The sequence below is a fragment of the Talpa occidentalis genome, unplaced genomic scaffold, assembly GCF_014898055.3.
Source record: "Talpa occidentalis isolate TD23 unplaced genomic scaffold, MPIMG_talOcc4v2.1, whole genome shotgun sequence".
Taxonomy (NCBI): Eukaryota; Metazoa; Chordata; class Mammalia; order Eulipotyphla; family Talpidae; genus Talpa; species Talpa occidentalis.
The window spans coordinates 95,876,187-95,896,800 of NW_026555331.1; the positions used below are offsets into that span (position 1 = coordinate 95,876,187).

Here is a 20,614-nt window from a genome sequence, read left to right on the forward strand (position 1 = left end):
CCCAATTACTGCATTTCTCTGGACAGTCTTTCTGGGGGGAAATGCAAAAAACCCTTTGCAAATTCTATCTCACTCTGATTGCATTTTTGTTGTAATTAGATGAATCAGATTATCTTCTTATATTTAATTTTCCATTTATGGAAAGTTTATGGGTCAAACTGTTTATCTTTTTGGAGTATTCACTTAAAGAAATCCCCCCACTAATTTTCAAAAGTCAAAATACCACATTTTAAAGAAATTAAATACATTTACTGCATTTGTGGAATTCATTTTCATTCAAATGGCTGACCTTGTTTTTCTTTTGTTGTTGCTTTGGAGAAGTTTATGGTTTTTCATGTGATCATCTCCTTGAAATTCATCTGCTTCATTCCCCCTGTAGTGGAGCAGCTCTTTCAGGTTCAGCAGTGAACCCAAATCAAATACTAATCTCCACCTTTTCAGTGAGTATATGAAATACAAAAGCACAAAAACAGGTGCATGCAGAAGAGACAGGTATGCATACTTGTGCTGTAAAGTTGTAATGTGAAACTAATATTCTCTTCTACTTGTGCATTTACTCCAATTCCTTCATCAATGCACTCCTGTTGAGGGTAAACCTGAAAGTATCATATTATAGAAAGAAACAACACAAATTACCAGGGGAAAAAAATTAAGCCACAGTTTCTCAACTACTCAAGTTGGGAAATTGACTAGTGTCTTTATTAGAGTTAAAGGGTGCATATACTCTAAAATTCAAAGAGTTCTTTCAATGGAAAAAGTCCAATAATTCTAAAATACACCTAACTACAGTCCTGCCATCTAATCTGCTTTCCTTTATTGGCTAGGGTTAGTTTTAAACAGAAAAAGGAAGGATAGGACTCATGGGTCATTCACCTGCTTCCTATAATAGTTTAAATGCTGAGGTGTCCTTTAACTTTGGATAGTCATTGGAGCCTAAGCTGAGGAATTTTTTTTTAATTCTGGTCCAATGCAAATATTTATCTATTGAGAAATATATAATACATTAGAAACGTAAACCCACCATCTGCTTGAGCCAACACCCACCTGTAAGGAGACGGATACAGGCTGGTATCCTGTTCCTCCAGCTCCTTAGTAAGGCAGCTGCCACTATGGAGACTGGTTTGTTTGAGCTGCCCCATACTAAGATTGACTGATAAAATTACAGAAGGGTGTGTACATTTGTTGCAACCCATAAAGATTACTTTCAGGTTCTCTTAGAGAAATCCTTTTACAGCATGGAGTCAAGAGCAGACTGAAAACACCAACAGCTTTGGATATATTGGTGAATTTGTGAATTATTTGCAATAAAGATTAGTGCATGGAATGATATAAGTGAGAAATCAGCTGCAAAGATTTTCAAAGATTTATTTAATTATGCTTACAAGGTCTGGGGTACAGGCCAGCGATGGGTGAGGGGAGGCACTGAGAGGATTCACCAGAGACAGAGTGGGGAGCAAAATAGGCAGACTGACTGAAATACAGTGCTGAGGGGAGCAGTAGGCAAGACAGGAGAGATCTGCTGTGCCATGTGGGTTTGCTCCCTGGCTGGGGATCAAACGGGCAGATTGACCAAAATATACTGCTGAGGGGAGAGGCGGGAAAGTCAGGAGAGGTCTGCTGCACCATGTTGATATCTCCCTGGCCAGGGATTGAATTTGCTGCAGAGGCTGCAGAGAGCTTCATAGGTTGTGTCTTAACCCCTTCTGCCACCAGGGAGGCCCTCTCACTGTTTTTTAAAGAAACCCTCCAAGTGACAGACATTTTGGGGTGATCCAATCATGTAGTGTTTCTCTGAAGGGTTTACCTGAGATAGCCCTTTGGGGAAGCCTCTAATACAGAAAGAAAACATAAAGGTAAATAGGAATTATAGTTGAGAGTCAACATTTTGCACACAAAAAAATTATACAAAGGTTTTCCCATGATGTTAACATGCCTTAACCAAGAAGCATGATCGTTTAAGTTCCCTGGGTAATTTAGACAAGTTATTTGTCAAATCGAGCTCTGAAAGTAATCAAGCTAAACCCACTCTATGGGGGTATATTGCTTTACTCTGCAATATTTCTTAGGAAACCAAAGAACTATATGAGAAGTGGAAATAAAATCTGTAGGTGCCCTTTAGAGTTAATAAAGTCAGAAGAGTGCGACTTTGTATGATACAAGATCCAGATTTTAGGAAGATACAATGTAACAGTGGTTTTTAAAGGGACAGTTTAAAGTCCTCTTTATTTGTGTCTCAAGTCTCCAAAGCTTTGCTCTCTCCAGCTTGCCATTGTTACACGCAGATACACAGGTGGAGGCATTAACCACAAACGTCTGAGAGCAGAAGTTGCTGAAGGAAGGACTTGTGCAGAGCCGGCTCTGCAGGGAAGGGCGCCAGGTAGTGCATGACGGCCGCCATGAGGGCAAAGTGTAACCCCAGGAGCGTCTTTTAGAAACTGGAAAGCACACCCACAGGTAAATTGGCTTCTTTAAACTTTTCATGTTTGTACAGAGGATAGCGCTGTAATTGAAGAATTCTACATCATTTAGGTTTGTGATTTTAAAGGATGAGGAATGTTCTGGTTATTGCAATTATGTTATCCTGCCCCTCCTATCCAGGCCCATAAGATTCTCAGGCTGTGCCTCCTGTTACAGTGAGTCACCAAATTTGATAGAGCTTATCTTTTGGTTTGCTGGGGGTGGAGGCTCAAAGCTGGGAATGGCGCGCCTGCCTACATTATTTTTTCTATAAACTACAAATTAATGTGAATTCCCCTTTTATAAGGACATACTCGAAATATTTTCAGGTGTTGTACAATGTCAGGTTGGATTAAGTCAAGTTTTCCACAACATACAAATACAAGGCAGAGCAGGTGCACGGTGATAACTTGATTCTGGAGGCAAACCTTGCTGGAGTTGAGTACCCCCACTGTAGGGACAGAAACAGGGCACTGAGCAGGTTTTCTGATCCAGCATACATGGTAAAGGAGGAGTCAGAATCCTCAGTGGCTTTTGAAGGTCTTTTATTTAGGTTTACAGGGCACGTGGCAGGCAGGGGTGCTGGGGGGCCGGTAGGCTGGCAGGCCTCCCAGCCCCCAGCAAATCCTCCCTCTATCTGGGCTCTCTCTTGCGTTCTCTCTGCTTCTCTTCTTCTCTTAGCTTCTGCTCGTTCTTGGCTTATGCTGGCATCCCCGCAATGCCGCCCTTATAAACTCAGGCTCTCAGTCCAGGTGTACTCACTTCATGTGCCGCCATCAGGCATGCGTTCTGGAACACAGGGTTCCCTCATCTATCCTAATGGTGGGAGGGCAGAAAAGCCTGATCCTTTTTTTTTTTTTTTTTGGTGGTGGTGGTACCCTCGCCAGTGGCCGGGGAACGAACCAGCGCTGCAGAGGCTGTGGGCAGCCTCGCAGCCCAGCACTCAACCGCTGTGCCACCAGGAGAGTCCCAAAAGCCTGATACTTTTACCTTACCCTACACCCAGCAAACTAGCTGTGTGGCGTCTTCTTTTAAATCTAAGTAATTGGACATATTCAGGTCCCAGCTAACTCCTTCTAACTGTAAAATGTAAAGCTAACTGCAAAATGAGGATAATAGTATTTAACATTTGTGGTAAGGTGTTTGTGGGGATTACTGCATGCCAGGGCCTCAACCCAGTGCCTAGAACATAGGAAGGGTGCAATACATGTTTAATAATAACTGAAAATATGAAATTATGTCATCAGGTCTTTCTTCTCGGTATAACTTTTGTTTTCAATTAAATCAATTATAGCTTTTGTTTTCAATTAACAATTCAATCAATTGTTTTCAATTAACTAAAAGCATTGGTTTTAGTTATCTCATAAACCTGACTGAATCATTTGAAGCTCTTTAGGTATTGAAATAACATTTAAATGGACAGAAATTGTTGGGAGGGTGGAAGTAGAAACTGACAAACTAAGATTTTTCCTTGAATGGTGCTTTTTTTGTGTTGGGAGGATTTGTCTCCTTACCCATCATGTGAGTTGCAAATTGGGGAAGGGAAGGATGTAGGGTAAATGGAAGTGATCATGGTTTTTCCACCCTCCTGCCATTAACATCAATAATTGACACCTGTGGTCTTATACGGGTGCCTGATGGGGGCACCTGGAGTAAGGTGGGGGCATGGGTGACAGGCACACCTGAGCCAGAGACTGAGCATATAAGGGTGGTGACACAGCCACGGCAGTGGAGGACCGGAGGGGGCAGAGGACTGTGGGGCAGAGTGTAGTAGAGGTCAGCGGAGAGACCAGGAGAAATTTCGAATGCTAGAGACAAGAAAGAGTGTAGATTCCCCTGGGGCTAGCAGACCTCTTGGCTGGCTGGCCTCCCTACCTTCCCTGCACCTGGTTGCCTCATGACAAATGGTGTAGAAAGATCATTAAAAGTCTGAAAAATCCACTGTGGGCCCCAGTCCCAGGACTACTCCTTTACCTCTCTGCCTGGGTCCATAGAGACCTTGTAGTGCCTTGCTGGCACTGCAGGGGAGAACCATCTGCACTGGTTTGCTAGGTTGTCATAGCAAAGTAGCACACACAGCGGGGTGTAAATAACAGACAATGATTATCTCACAGTTATGGAGACTAGAAGTCTGAGGTGGAGGTGCTGGTAAGACTGGTTCCTCCTGAGAGCTACAAAGAATCTCTTCCATGCCACTTACGTAGCTCTGGTGGTTTATTGGCAAACTGCTGTGTCCATAGCATCTGCTGTATGGCCCAAATCTCCAAATCTCAGCCTTCATCTTCACATGCTATTTTGTCTGAGTGCATGTCTCTGTGCACTCAGGGGACACAAATGTCCCCTTTGGATAAGGACATGAGTCTCACTGGATTTAGAGACCCTCCTTACTCTAGTACGACCTCATCTAGAGTAATGAACTATATTCTTCAAAGATTTTTTTGGCAAATAAGGTTACTTTTTGTACTGGGGGTTTAGGATTTCTACCCATGAATTTTAGGGGAATACGATTTGACTTACAATAACATCCTACCCTGGAGAAAAAGTATAATATACTTCCAGAAATGGCAATAGTCAATGCTTGGCAAAAAATCTACTTGTATGACTACAAAGGTGTGGACAGTAGATTTATTCCATCTTTTATGAAACTGTTCATAAAATGATATTCATAGTTAATCATTGCAAACACCATACGAGTTACACATTCAATAGCATCCTGTTGTGGATACTGACCCAGAATTCACGTAATTTATTTTGTGTAGGGGGTGTGAGTGTGTGAGAGAAAGAGAAAATATAATGCATGGGGAGGGGGAGAGCCTATATTTACAAAATACTAATGATGACATAAACCAATGGTACTTAAAAAAAATAGGCTCCTTGGGCCTCCCTGTTGGCAAGGGGTTAGGCATTGCACTATGAAGCTATCCGCAGCCTCTGTAGCATGAGTTCAATCCTTGGCCGGCCCGGGAGCAACCTACAAGGTGAAGCAGACCTCTCCTGTCTTGCCCGCTGCTCCCCTCAGCAGTGTATTTCAGTAGATCTGCCTGTTCTGTTCCCCACTCTGTCTCTGGTGAATCCTCTCACCCGCCCCCCCCCCCCATCTCTGTCCTGTACCCCAGCTCTTGTGTGCATAAATAAATCTTTAAAAAAATTACTTCTCTAAAAAAAAGAAAATAGGCTCCTTAATGTTTGCAAATAGGATATATGGATACCCTATCCATAACGGTGGAATACATTCTGTATCAATATTCACAATTGCTGCATCTTATGGAAGCCTCAACGCCCTGTTGGAAGTTTTGGCCATTTCTCTGCTACTCCCAAGTCATCCATCCTCCTTATTAGTAAGAAGTTATTTCCCATCAGTGATAAATACTGAAACTACCTCACTCTTACCTAGTTCATCTTTGTGTCCACAATATCTGGTAGAGAGTAGGATTGTTTGAATAACTAGGAAAGAGTAAATGCTATACTTTGCTTGAGCTTTCGAACTCATGAATTGACAGATTGATGTGAAACATAAAAGTAATGTTGCTATTTTAGGTAGTAAATAAAAGGAGGGAGAATAGAGGAGGAGCATCTGCTGCAATAATTAAAATCTGTGGTTCCAGTATTTGTAAATAAAAGGCCTGTCACCCAGCTTAATGTGAATTTCACAGAAAAAAAAATATTTAGTATAAATTTGTTACAAATATTGCATAGGATGTGCTTATACTGAGAACAATGTTGTTTTTCTCTAAATAAAATTGGACATCTTACGCTTTCCTGACAACCTATTCTAATCTGTTTTTGAGATTTTTTTGACACACGTCTTTGAAACACAAACGAAAGTTCTCATAGCTCATATATGAAAATTTTTACATGTACAGAATTTGCATGCTATTTCAGATAGTTGATATTAATAATTTAATTCATAACATTGGTTGTGTTAGAGAAGGAATAAGTATATTTCTGGAGGTTATAAAAGTAATAGAAGTGAAGTTATATATGCATGTATATTCTAAGTGTAGTCCTACAATTCAAAGCTAGGAAGTGTTTGATCCAAACCACTAATTTTATGAACAAATTAGGTAGAAATATCAACTAGGATATAATGTCAATTGTCAAAGTATGGCAGAGAAAGATGTTAAATTGGTGACAAGGGTACATGACTAATGTAAATTATTAACTAATTGCATGTATATAAGTGTTAGTATATGTATAATTATAGGCACAAGTAAATTATATATAATAAACTATACTTATGCTTTTTAAAATATGATGGCTCATTTTGTTTAAATAATTTATTAAGTAATATTTTATACAGATCAAAGAAAAATAAGTGAATTATCTATTTTGTTTATTCTTAAAACAACAACTAAATTATCAGCTGATCTAGTCTCGGTTTACTAAAATGATCACTGATATTTTCTGTCTCTGATGCACTATTTATGTAACAGTGGAATCAGCTGCATTATTTTAATAAGTTCAGTAGTTAAGCCAGAAAATGCACTGCACTTTGACTCAGGGCATTAGTTAAAATCAACAGATTTTAATCTAAAATATAAAAATAAAAATAAACTCCTTAACTCTTGAAAGCTAACCAAAAAACTGAAGCACCCTAAGGGGGAGCAGGTGGGCGTGACATAAAGACAAATTGGGGAGATAGCACAGTGGACATGGTGGTAGATGTGGGTGCTTTGGTAAGTGGGTGCACTATGGTGACTGCATCTGTTAGGGGAGATCCTCTATTTTGCAAGGTACTAACAGTGATATAAACTAATGGTTATTTAAAAAAAAATAGGCTCTTTAATATATTCTTTGCAAATAGGATGCTTGGGTATCTATTACTGATGATCATGCAACCTATTTCTATCCAAACAGATCAGTTTATTAAAAGTCTATTAAGATGAAAAGACTAATGATCAAATAAAACCTGTAGGGACTCTTTCTTTCTCTGACTCATGAAACATAGGAATTAATCAGCTATTTATTTTTTTAAAGTTTTTTTTTTTTTTTTTTGTGGGACCCTCACCGGTGGCCGGGGATCTAACTGGCGCTGCATAGGCTGTGGGCATCTTCGCAGCCTGGAGCTCAACCGCTGCGCCAGCAGGGGAGGCCCCCTGGGTTTTTTTTTTTTTTTTAAGATTATTTATGCATACAAGAACTGGGTTACAGGCCAGAGATGTGGGGGGGTGAGAGGATTCACCAGAGACAGAGTGGGGAACAGAACATGCAAACTGACCAAAATGCACTGCTAAGGGGAGCAGCGGGCAAGTCAGAAGAGGTCTGCTACGCCATGTGGGTTGCTCCCTGGCCAGCTGGGGATCGAACTCATGCTGCAGAGGCTGCGAATTGCCTCATGGTGTGGTGCTTAACCCTTTGTGCCACCAGGGGAGCCCTTAATCAGCTATTTATAACATAAGCATTACATATTTGTCTTCTGTAAAAGTGTACTTTTTAACTCAAAGATAATTCCAATTTGATAAGTGCAATCAAATATTGTGTGTTCGAAGAATTTCTGTCCTCCCGAAAAATTCTCTCCGGAGAATTACTCCCAGATGATTGTGGTTTTCCATTAGCAGGCATTTTTTGCTGTTATTTAAAGCAATGGAAGAAATGGCGCTGTTACTCCAAATGCTTTGTGGGGAGAATTGTATTGGTGCTTGGATGTTTGGTAATTTTGGAATGGATATAATCCTCTCCTGCTAGATAACTGGAGAAAATTTTCAGTCTTCCTGAGGTCATACGTTTTACTTAAAAACATTTAAGGTATTAAATATTCACTCATAGTTAAGGAAAATGTGAAGTTAGATTTTTTTTTAAAGATTTATTTATTAATGCATAAAAGAGCTGGGGCACAGGCCAGGTGTGTGTGTGGGGTGAGAGGATTCACCAGAGACAGAGTGGGGAACAGAACAGGCGGACCCACTGAAATGCACTGCTGAGGGGAGCAGCGAGCGAGACTGGAGAGATCTGCTGTGCCATGTGGGTCACCTCCCTGGCGGGGGCTTGAACTTGTGCTGCAGTGGCTGCAGACAGCTTCATAGTGCTGCATCTCAACCCCTTGCGCCACCAAGGAGGCTCCAAAGTTAGATTTTTTTTTAAAGCTATATTTTGATTTATTGTAGTGTTTAAATGTCTTAATTTGAAGGAAGAAAAGAAGAAAATGGCTAACTCCATTTTTTTAAAGGTTTATTTTATTTATGCATACAAAACTGGGATGTAGGGGGAAGGTAAGAGAATTCACCAGAGGGATGAGGGGGAGGGTAAGAGAATTCACCAGAGACAGAGGGGGAAGCAGAACAGGCAGATCTACTGAAATGCATTGCTGAGGGGAGCAGTGGGCAAGACAGGAGAGGTCTGCTGTGCCATGTGGGTTAGCTCCCTGGCTGGAGATGGATCTCATGCCACAGTGGCTGGTGATAGCGTGATAGTGCTGTGACTTTAACCCCTGTGCCACCACTGAGATGCATCCATTTGTTTCGGCACACGCAAGTAGTTTATTTCTGAACCACACTAGCGGGTTCAGTATATGTGAGGGAGGAAAATTAACAATAGCTTACCTGATGGAGTTACTGACCAATAATGAAATATAGATAACCAATGCAGCCATCTCTTATTTAGGTTCATGACTCTCAGTTCATGACAAGCCTTATTTACAATGACAGAAATCAAACTACTACATTGTCACACTCAAGTTTTGACATTTATTGAAATATCTTTTTGCCAGCACATTAAAAATCTAAATGGTAATGCTACAAAATCCATATACTTTCAGTTAGTATTAATCAGTTAATATTTTCTTCATGATATTTTACCTTTTGGAGGCCATTCCTTATAATTCTGATTGAATAAGTTTTAATGCTTTCTTCATGTTTTCTATCACTGAAATAAAAGTAAATATATTATTCAATTACAAAATGAAAATAACACATGTTATAATCTATTAATCCCAAATCAAAATTGGTCTGTTTAAATTAAATTAATAGCTATGAGAACATGGAAATTTACCTGAAACATTAAAGAATTTCATTCTAAACATATAAATTTAAATAATAGACCATTTTGAGCTGGTTGATCAGCTTAATGCTAAGCAAAGTTGTCATGAAGGTTTTGAGGGAATGTATTATATGTATTAATTGATCATTTTGTACCTGACAGTTATTTTATTAAATATAGTGGTAGTGAATGTTGTAAAGATTGTTATTAGAGGGAATCATATGTGATCTTTGAGACCAGAAGAATGGATTTACTCCTTTATAGTTCAATTTTAATGTGCACTAGATTCTTTTTTTTTTTAAAGATTTATTTATTTATGCATACAAGAGCTGGGGCACAGTCCAGAGATGCGGAGGGTGAGAGGATTCACCAGAGACAGAGTGGGGAACAGAACAGGCAGACTGACTGAAATACACTGCTGAGGGGAGCAGTGGATAAGACAGGAGAGATCTGCTTCGCCATGTGGGTTGCTCCCTGGTTGGCCGGGGATCGAACTCATGCTGTAGAGGCTTCAGATTGCTTTACAGTGTGGTGCTTAACCCCTTGAGCCACCAGGGAGGCCCTGCACTAGATTCTTTTCAGTGGTCTCAAAATTTAGTCAGCACAAGAACCATAGACATTCCTGTTAAAACAAATTCTGAGATGCCCCAGAAATTCTGATTTTGGTGAGAACAAAGAGTTTGCTCATCCAATGCTACCACCATCAGGCTCACTGATGCTTATTTGCAAATAGCACTGTTTTGGGGAGCCCGGATGTGGGGTTTCATTGATTTTTTTTTTAATAGAGCCATGTTTTTTATTTATTTTATTTGTTTGTTTGTTTTTGTTTATACATGCACTGGGTACAGTCAGAAGTGCGGGAGGGTGAGAGAATTCACCAGAGCCAGAGCGGGGAGCAGAGCAGGCAGAAGGACCGAAGTACACTGCTGAGGGGAGCAGCGGGCGGCAGGAGAGGTCTGCGCGCCATGTGGGACCCTCCTCCGGTGGCCGGGGAGCAGCCGGGGATTGAACCGGCGCCGCAGAGGCCGCGGGCAGCTTCGCAACCCAGCGCTCAACCGCTGCGCCACCGGGGAGGCCCAGTTTCATTGATTTTTGAACAGTCAAGTGTCAGTACCACTGTTCAAGATAATTTGTGAATACTTACATACTGGTAAATCCTGAGGCTCATATGTATATAATCTATTAGAGTATCTTCCAGTAATATCAGCTCTCACTGTTAAAGAAGGATCTGTCAAGAAAAAATAAGTTATTGATATATTACTTAATATGTTCTTAAAATCATGCTGCATTACTTTAAAATAAATGTTAAGTAAATTTATAGGCAAGTCAGTTTTCATACATGTGAGTTTATTATAGACTAATCTAAACTCATTTTAATGTGTCATGACTGTCAACACTGTGATATTGATTTAATAGAATGAGTTAATTTTTTGAATGTATTTAAAATTTATAAATTATAGATACAGTGAATTGTGGTTGTAGAACTAATGATTGTTACTGATCAGGTCAGTAATGACTTTGCTTTAAAAAGTATAGAATTTGAAAAAGTATAGAATTAGCACTTCAAAAATCTTATTGATTGTATTGATTTATAACAGATTTCAGGTATAAATTTTATGATTATAAATTGATATCTGCATATACTATATTATGCTCATTATGAAAATCTCATTTAAAACAATCAGCATTAAAAAATAAGGCAAAAAAGCTAATAATTCTAGTAATTTTGTTGACCTGATGAAATGAGATTACATACATACCCACAAACATGATTCTAGGTACATATTGTCCATCAGGTGATAAATTCTTATCAGTGGTCTCATGCTAGCAGAAGAAAATAATGAATCTTACTAGATTGGATTATTTTTTATTTTGGATTGTCTTTGACAATTCAAAAAGTAAGTTAAGTGAACAAGGTTTTTTGTAAATTGCTTATTTTTGCTTTTTACAGTTGATATAACATTCCATTATCTACCAACACTTTAGATAGAAAAAAGTTTTAAATTTTCTATTGAGTTGTGTTAGAAACATTGTAAAGTTCTCATACCACGAGATTCAGCATGATGAAATTATTCTCAGCCATTTCTTGTATTTCTTTATTTTCTGCAAATGCTTTTTTTAGTTCTATGGGAGAAAACATAACACCAGTTAGTTTTAGGAATAAGGGTACCTTTACTATAACATAGCAAAATAAACTTAACATTTTGTACTTGTTTGCATATATAACTTGTGAATAAATAGTTCACTGGCACATTGTCAATTTGTCCCTCAATGGGAGACATCCAGCGATAATCACATTAATGAAACCACCACTTTTATAATTTGATAGATCTCATTCACTCATTGCTTAAAACAACATTTCCTTCAGTAATTTTTTCCACCATTTTTCTTTTTTGGGGGGATGAGAGAGAGGTAAAATTCTAAAGGATATATACTACAAATATATTCAATAGCTCTCAATCATTGCAGTTTTTGAGTACTCAGTAAAATGGTAGTACTCTGGCAGTAGTCTTTTTGGTTCTTTAATTGGCATTTGCTGAGTCCATTTTAACAATTCTGATCAGATCACTTTTTCTACTTCATTTTGGAAATAAGATCTCAGAAGCTAGAATTACCTTGGCAGTATTGGCAATCCTCTAAGTGATGAATAACCATCAGTGGCTTGTTACTAGAAGAGATTATAAAATTAAATCAACAGGTTAAATTTGAATCAAAATTTAAAGTGAAACTAGATTTAAAATTTAGCGCTCCCAACAAGACAAAGTAAAAATCTCAGATTGACAAGTCATAACAATATAGTCCATAGTAGTGTTATTCAAAACACAGCCCCAGAACCGGGAGCCTGTCTCACCAGGGAATACATTGGAAATGTAAATTTTCAGGCTCTGCCCCAGGCCCATTTAATAAGAATTTCTGAGGGTGGAGTCCAAGAATATCTGTAGTTTATAAACTTAGCATATGATTTTTTTTTAAAGATTTATTTATGTATACAAGAACTGGGGTACAGGCCAGAGGTATGGAGGGTGAGAGGTTTCACCAGAGACAGAGTGGGAACAGAACAGGCAGACTGACTGAAGTATACTGCTGAGGGGAGCAGCAGTTGGGGCAGGAGAGGTCTGCTGCACCATGTGGGTAGCTCCTTGGCTGGCTGGGGCCAAATTCATTCTGCAGTGGCTTTGGACAGCTTCATAGGTTGCATCTTAACGCCACCAGGGAGGCCCAGCATATGATTCTTATGTAGACTATAGTACTAGAAAAAAAAATCAATTTGTCTCCAGAGATGAAAGGATATTCTGAACAAAATATTCCTTTCCAGTGAAGACCTAATATAAGATTTCAGGAGTCAAAATTTTTATTTAGGTTTATTTTTTTTAATTTTTTTCTAGTTTTTACAAAAAGTTTATTTGACCATTTTTACATACTGTTGTTATAAAAAAACGAATATTCAGGGCCTCCCTCACCACCAGGGAGGCGGGGTGTTAGGACGCAACCTGTGAAGCTGTCCGCAGCCTGAGCAGCAAGAGTTCCATCCCCCACCTGGCAGGGAGTGGCCCACATGGCGCAGCAGACCTTTCCTGACTTGCCTGCTGCTCCCCTCAGTAGTGAACCTCAGTCAGTCTGCCTGTTCTGTCCCCCACTCTGTCTCTGGTGAATCCTCAGGTGTAGGGGCTCCTATACCTCTGGCCTGTACCCCAGCTCTTGTATGCATAAATAAATAAATCTTTAAAATAAATTAATGTTCAATTTCAATCTCAGTGACAGTTCCCTATTAATGAGTTTTTCAGTTGTCATATTGATTCTTACCCATGAAAGGTAGTTTTTATGGTTGTTAATTGACTTTCATGTTATTTAGAGTAAGAGAAAAATTAAAATATAACAGTTCACCAACAATGAAATTGGTTAGACTTCACACCAAGACACTATTCTTTTTCAAGAAAAGCATGTATTTCTGGCAGAAATTGAGGTAGGGAAAATTTAGAAGAAAAACTCAAAAACTTTTCAACAAAGAGACTGATAGTAAATATTTGAGGTTTTACAGACCACGTGATCTCATTGGCTGCTGTTCAACTGTCATTATTGCACAAAAGCAGTCATAGAAAATACCTAATGTGGGCCTCCCTGGTGGCGCTGTGGTTGAGCACTGGGCTGTGAAATTGCCCGCAGCCTCTGCAGTGCCAGTTTGATCCCCGGCAGCAGGGTGAGGGTCCCACATGGCGCGCAGACCTCTCCTGCCGCTCCTGCTGCTCCTCTTAGCAGTGTACTTCGTCGGTCTGCCTGTTCTGTTCCCTGCTCTGGCTCTGGTGAATTCTCTCACCCTCCCGCACTTCTGACTGTACCCAGTGCTTGTATAAATAAATAAATAAATCTAAAAAAAAAATCTAATGTAACAAAAAGATGTGCTTGTGCTAGAGTAAAATTTGACATGGTGACACTGAAATTTGAATTCCCTGTAAATTTCATGTATCACAAAATATTCTTTGGAACTCATGCTGCAGTGGCTGGCGATAGCTTGATAGTGCTGTGCCTTTAACCCCTGTGCCACCATGGAGGCCTGTTTCAATTTTTTTTCCCTCACCGTTGGCCAGGGATCAAACCGGTGCTGCCAACGCTGTGGTCAACTTTGTAGCCCAGCGCTCACCCGCTGCACCACCAGGGGAGGCCCAATCACTGTGTAGTTTTCAAAATGTTCTGTTATCTGCTCTTTGCTAATATGTCATTTATCACATTTCTATTTGGAATTGATAATGTTCTGTGGCATCTTTTTTTTGAATAATAATTTTCAATGTTGACACAGTGTTTTATGCAATTTTCATTTGATGGTCTTTCCATCTTCTTTAAGAAGCATTGTAATAGAATAATCTTTAGATATTTGATAAAAAAATCTTAAGGAGCTTTTAAAAATACAAATTTCTCATCTTCATCTTTAAAGATTTAGTCCATCTTTAAAGATACAAGTTATGTCATTCTTATCCATTGCACATAAGGATAGTGCCTGGCATACAGTAATGAAGAATAAGTAAATATTTGACCTATTGTAAATAAAGATTTTAAAGAATACTCTCCAAATTGTTCTGCTAATCAGACAGCCCTAACTATTGCCACTCTATCAATTTCCTATTTAAGTTGTAGTACATCTATTAGTGATACTGTTTTGTTCATACAGTTTATATTCAAGAGCTTGCTTGGCTAATTAAAATACTGATATAAAAATACTAATACAAAGTATTTTGAGTACTTTTTATAAAACAAAAATCCTAAGGGCAACTCTTTATCCAAAGAAACCACAAAAGAACAGTGTAAATACCTGTGTGTGTTAATCTTTCGAAAGCTAACATGATAGTTTCTGACACTCCTATCAACAAATGTGATCTGTCAAGATTAACTAGAGGTGTTTTACCTTTTTTGAATTTGAAAGAGACCTTCTTCATAAGTCTGTACCCATGTGATGTCATCTCCCCATCCTAGAATAGAAGAGGGAAGTGAATGCATTAATCCAGGACCACAGAAGAGCTCTGGTATTTAACTAAGTTACCAAGTAGTTGTCTGACATATGATACAGAGGAAATACAATTATAACTAAATACATGCGTTGCTACTCTTTCAGATTACAATGCTAAGGTATTGTGACTGTGTTTCAAACTTCAAGGTCCATGACCTTGAATCAAGTGAGTGTTCATTAAATGTTATGATTAGTGGTGATTGAGAGGACATCTCTTGACCATGCAAAATCCCTGGCTTTCAGAATCAGCAGGAGGAAATAACAGTTAATCTTTTCATACTTTGTAAATCTGTCAGAATACCTTGGACCTTGCCATTTTATTTAAGTGCCAAAAGATGGTGATCCTTTTGAAATCAGTACACATTGTGGGAAAAGAATTCCAAATTAAGCTTTGAGTACTGACATGTAAAGAATTCTGGTGTGGGAAGTTCTTGATTGAGAGACACATTAAATCACAGATCTTTTAGAAGCATCTAGAAGAGTGAAGGTGAAACAGAAAGCAGTGAATAGAGAGCCTATAAGCCTTTAAAGAAGTGATATGAGTAATTAGGAATGTGTATTACAGGTTAAATATTTTAACGTTAGAAATGCACAGCATATCCAGAGATAGTCCAAAGTATTTTTAGGAAATGGCTTGCTCTACAGATGACAAAGATTGAATCATTTGAAAACAGAAATATTTGCAGGCTAGTTGGTAACCCTATTTTCTATTATGTTTCAAGTGTTGTCATTCTGAGATTTCTGGATTTAATACTGTGGCTAAATGGTGACCAAGAATTATGGAGCAAGATAAAATGATTCTAAGATTTTTGCTTTTTGGTGGGTTTTTTGTTTTGTTTGTTTGTTTGTTTTTTTTGCTAACAGCTTTATGAAAATATAACTTACATGCCAATACAATTCGTCCATGGGAAGTATGCACCTTTTTGTATAATGAGAATTTTGCAACCATCATCACAACCAATAATAGAATATTTTTATCACCTAAAAGAGAAAGCTTGTAACCCTTAGCTCTCAAGCCCTACTTCCTCTATCTTCCAGTCCAAAGAATCCCTAATCAATCTACTTCCTGTTTTGATGTTTCCGTAGATTTCCTTATTCTGGATAGTGCATATAAATGGAATCATATATGTGATTTTTTATGACTAAATGCCTTTTTAAAATATATTTTCAGGGTTCATCCATGTTGTAGCATGTAAGAGTTTGTTCCTTTACATGGCTAAGTATTAGTTCATTATATCAACAGACTGCATTTTATTCAGCTACACAACAGTTTATGGCCATGAACATTTGTGTACAAGCTTTTGTGTGGACATATGTTTTAATTTCTCTTGGGTATATACTTATGAATGGAATTGCTGGACTATAGGGTCACTCTATATTTAATCATTTGAGAAACTGCTGACTGTTTTCAAAATAGTTTCCTTATTTTGCACTCTTACCATCATGGTTAATTTTTGTCTAATTTTATTGGTATCCATCTAAATGAAGCTTTAGAAAACACCTTGTTTCAGTTTAATTAGCAGAAACCCTTTCAATCTGTAATAGTCTCGAAGGAATTTTTGTGCAACTTTGCTCGGCGACATGAACACATGAAACTTAATAGTAAATTTGGGCTTAACAAATAGTCTAGAAACAGCCACTGAGATTGGGCTCCATCTTAATTTCCCTATTCTGTTTCCAGTTGTATTTAATGCTGGAACTTTAGCTACGGGAAAAATTATTCTTTTTAGCTTCTATTCAACTTAGTTCCACACACATTAAAGGAACATCTTCTGATGCCTTACTCCTCTTAGCACGGGGTACCCAAAAGATAGAACACTGTAAGTCCTGCTCTTAAACGATTCATTCATAACCTTGTTGAGGAGTCATATTGTATTATAATTGTTTTTATCTCATAATCACAATAGGCCAAGTGTTGTATAGAATACAAGCTCTCTTCAAGCTCTCTGTTCATTAATTCTATCTGTGGTTCTTTCTTTGCATACTTCTCTTAAATTTTACTCTTTTTCCAATATGTACTTATTGATAACTACTATGTATCAGGTACTGGACTAGGTGCTGTGTGAAGTAAGGATTTTTTTAGGTAACTGTTTTTCTTGAACAATTTATTACCTTTTCCCAATTAATTTTCTTTGTCTCCCTAATACTCTCTTAACTGGTGCTGCATCCCCACTCTGCATCCCCAGCCCTAAGGGGCTCCCTATGCTATTCTCCTTGTACCCAAACTCTTCCCTCTCATCTCTACCTTGACTCTTTTATTCTGAGCTTCATTTTTTCAATTGTTCCCTACATGAAAATAGATGGTAAAAGACTTAACTAAATGCATATCAATTCTTAATAATAGTTTTCAGCTGATATCTGTCAACCCCCCTGTATTAAAGTAGTTTTTATTTTTTATTATTTTTTTTTTTTTTTTTTTTTTTTAAAGATTTATTTATTTATTTATTCATACAAACACTGGGTACAGTCAGAAGCGCGGGAGGGTGAGAGAATTCACCAGAGCCAGAGCGGGGAGCAGACCAGGCAGAAGGACCGAAGTACACTGCTGAGGGGAGCAGCGGGCGGCAGGAGAGGTCTGCGCACCATGTGGGACCCTCCTCCGGTGGCCAGGGAGCAGCTGGGGATCGAACAGGCGCCGCGGAGGCTGCGGGCCGCTTCGCAACCCAGCGCTCAACCGCTGCGCCACCGGGGAGGCCCTAAAGTAGTTTTTAAATAACTGAAATAGCAGACTCATCAAGTTGTTTGAAAGTTACTATACATAGTTGGTATATTCTTCATAAAATTCACTGAAAAGTTTTTATAGACAGTTGAAAGTGAATACATGGACTGTTGGTGCCTTATTTTACAGTTATGCATGTTGTTCCTACAGAACCCTTAAGGGAAATGGTTAGTTTTGTCCTTGGCACCTTAAGGCCCTGAGCTCATTGTTTTTTAATTATTGTGTTAATATAAAGAGACACATGATAGATTATACTTAGAAAATTTTCCTCATTTCTTTTGCAAAAATGTACTGATTTTCTAGATTTACATTTCTGTTGCTGTTAAACTGAAGTAAAATTAAGTTGGCTGAATATTAATTGCCAATTGACTGATGTGCAATGCATCTATTAAGGAATGCATGAACTTGGAAAGAATGTTAATATTTTAGAATGTGAAATAACGCTGTAGTTGGTCTCTGCTCTATTTGTATTGCCATTCCATGTTCTGAACAAGACTTTTGTGTTTTGTCATACTATTTTTTATTTTTTAAAGATTTTATTCATTTTTGTGTAGAAAAACTGGGGTGTAGGTCAGAGGTGTGGGGTGTGTGTGTGTGTGTGTGTGTGTGTGTGTGTGTGTGTGTGTGAAAGGATTCACCAGAGACAGAGTGGGCAGAATGGGGAGCAGAACAGGCAAATTTACTGAAATACACTGCCCAGGGGAGCAGTGGACAAGATAGGAGTGGTCTGCTGTGCCATGTGGGTTAGCTCCCTGGCCTGGGATCGAACTTAGGCTGTAGTGGTGACAGCACTGAGACTTAACCCCTAGGCCACCAGGGTGGCCCTGTACTACTAATTTTGAATTAACTATGTGGAGAATGATTTTTCCCATTTCTGTTACCTGGGATACAGGAACAAATTTTGAGAGTATTTTTTATGAGATATATCTTTAAGGTTGAAGATATATTTGTTTCTTAAGGGAAAGTAAACAGAAGTACAAAATAGAAATGTTTTCTGAGCATATAGGCAATGACAAATAGAGATTATGATGCTTAAAATTACTGCAGCTGTTTTCTGGACTCAATATAGTAAACACCTAATTGACTAATTGTCAGAGGGTAGGACAGAGTACAATTTCCTTGAGATTCTTATAAAATCATTTCAAATTATTTTCTTGCCTTAATAAATAGAGGACAGAGAAATGGGCAAGATTTTGAGGGCTCTAGAACTTCATTATGATGTATCAATGAACTAGAACTCTGGTCACCAAAGTTATAAGCAACCACAACAGTTTGCCACTATTTCTTGAAAAGATGCAACAGTTTTAAAGTGATAAACAATAAAATATTCCAGTTAGTTGAATTTGCTCTAAGACTAAGAATTTAAAAATAACCCATATTACTGAGTTGAGAAAAGAAAATGAGATTCCAGTACCTCTTGAGAGTGTCTGAGGAGGTCTCTTTTCCTTTTTGATTGCAATGGCAAGGTTGGAAGAAACTGTGATGAATAAGAGGCAGAGAGCCAAAGCGGAGTGTAACATCATATTTTCTCAAGAATCCCTTAAAAAAAGTTAAATCATGGGGGAAAAGTTTAGAGCTGAGTCGGTTACTTTGTCATTAAGACATTTATTGAGGAACTCCCCTGGTGGTACAGAGGTTAAGCCCTGGGCTGCTGCGAAGCTGCCCGCAGCCTCTGCAGCACCAGTTTGCTCCCCGGCCACTGGGCGAGTGTCCCACATGGAGCACAGATCTCTCCTACCGTACCCGCTGCTCCCCTCAGCAGTGTACTTCGTCAGTCTCCTACCTGCTCCCCGCTCTGGCTTTAGTGGATTCTCTCACCCTTCCGTGCTTCTGACTGTACCCAGTGCTTGTATAAATAAATAAATTAATTAAAAAAAGACATTTGTTAAGTTAAACCAAGCTTATGCTGCTGACACGTTGCTCCACATATATGAGTTGACATGGTACAACTATCTGGAATTTTCGTTCACATTTTATTTTAAAAATATTTCCAAAATGCATTTAATTCTATAAATGTCTACGTAGTGAAAATTCACATTTTAGGCATCTTGGAAACAGTACAATGAAGTTGAAAGAGACTAACTGGATACCGAAAACCTACTTACACTGCCTTATTTATGACACTACAGTGATACTCAAAGAAGATTGTTTTTTAAAGGTCTTGCAGCTCTAAAGTGCAATGCATAGGTGACTTTTGGCATGCATAGTTGATGCTTTTTAATTTTTATTGATCTAATACATTACATCAACATTTTCAATCTATAGAAAGATAAAAAGATTAGGCATAGACAAATACTGCTTAAAATAAAATTTAGAGAGAAACAGAATATGGCGGATCTTTGTTTTTCAGTTCTTCTGTCATCATCTATCTTTTTTATCCTTTCATCATTTTCTCAGCTTTGTGCCCTTCTATTACAACCTAGTCTTTTTTATAAAATCACATTTGTTGTCATATGCCATAAATTAAATACATGTATAGACTTCCTATAGATGCATTCTCCCTTGGGTAGTTAAAATTCAAACTGATTTTTAATTCAATGTACTATCCCTTAAACTGTACATGTTACAATATAATCATAAGTTCTAGACTTGGACCTCAATTGGTCTTAAGTCATTTAATAAATGTTAGAGTTCTTATTGTGAGATACTCAGTTCTGATATTTGTAGCATATAAATCCATATGAAATAGTTGACATATGCAATTTTGAAATTACCTCAAAATATGAAATGTACAGAAATCTCTTCTGTTTATTCAAGATTTCTCTGAAACAGTGTTCTTGTTGACTTACATTATTTACTAGTTCTCAAGATAGTGACTTTTTTGTGATTCTGCTCAAACTTGGAAGTTGCTGTACTTAATGGTACTAGGTATGTCGGAAAATCAGAAGATTTATGAAACATAAAACCTTAAAAAAATGAACTCCTTAACAATGTTCATAAACTAGTTACATAATATAGCAGTT

At 38.2% G+C, this 20,614-nt stretch overlaps 1 protein-coding gene and 1 long non-coding RNA gene across 2 annotated transcripts in view; one reads left to right on the forward strand and one right to left on the reverse strand.

Moving 5' to 3' along the window:
* The first annotated feature begins 2,248 nt into the window (after window positions 1-2,248).
* The window catches only part of LOC119247629 (uncharacterized), a 260,801-nt gene continuing 242,435 nt past the window's right edge, over window positions 2,249-20,614 (forward strand). The window contains exon 1 of the long non-coding RNA XR_008550746.1: window positions 2,249-2,454. This is a non-coding gene — a long non-coding RNA (uncharacterized LOC119247629). The remainder of the gene's footprint in view (window positions 2,455-20,614) is intronic.
* AGR3 (anterior gradient 3, protein disulphide isomerase family member) lies at window positions 9,198-19,203 on the reverse strand. Its single transcript, XM_037514135.2, has 7 exons — window positions 19,066-19,203; window positions 14,831-14,894; window positions 12,048-12,100; window positions 11,480-11,556; window positions 11,193-11,256; window positions 10,577-10,660; window positions 9,198-9,318 (listed from the first exon to the last, which is right to left on the reverse strand). The coding sequence occupies exons 1-7, from the start codon at window positions 19,172-19,174 to the stop codon at window positions 9,269-9,271; spliced, it is 501 nt and encodes a 166-aa protein (XP_037370032.1). The 5' UTR covers window positions 19,175-19,203; the 3' UTR covers window positions 9,198-9,268.

Coding starts and splice junctions, on each gene's coding strand:
- AGR3 (XM_037514135.2), bottom strand. CDS start 19,174: ATGATGTTACACTCCGCTTTGGCTCTCTGCCTCTTATTCATCACAGTT. Junction 12,101..14,830: donor CTCTTTCAAATTCAAAAAAG/GTAAAACACCTC, acceptor AATCTCTTCTAG/TAACAAGCCACTGATGGTTA. Junction 9,319..10,576: donor GCCTCAGGATTTACCAGTAT/GTAAGTATTCAC, acceptor CTTTTATTTCAG/TGATAGAAAACATGAAGAAA.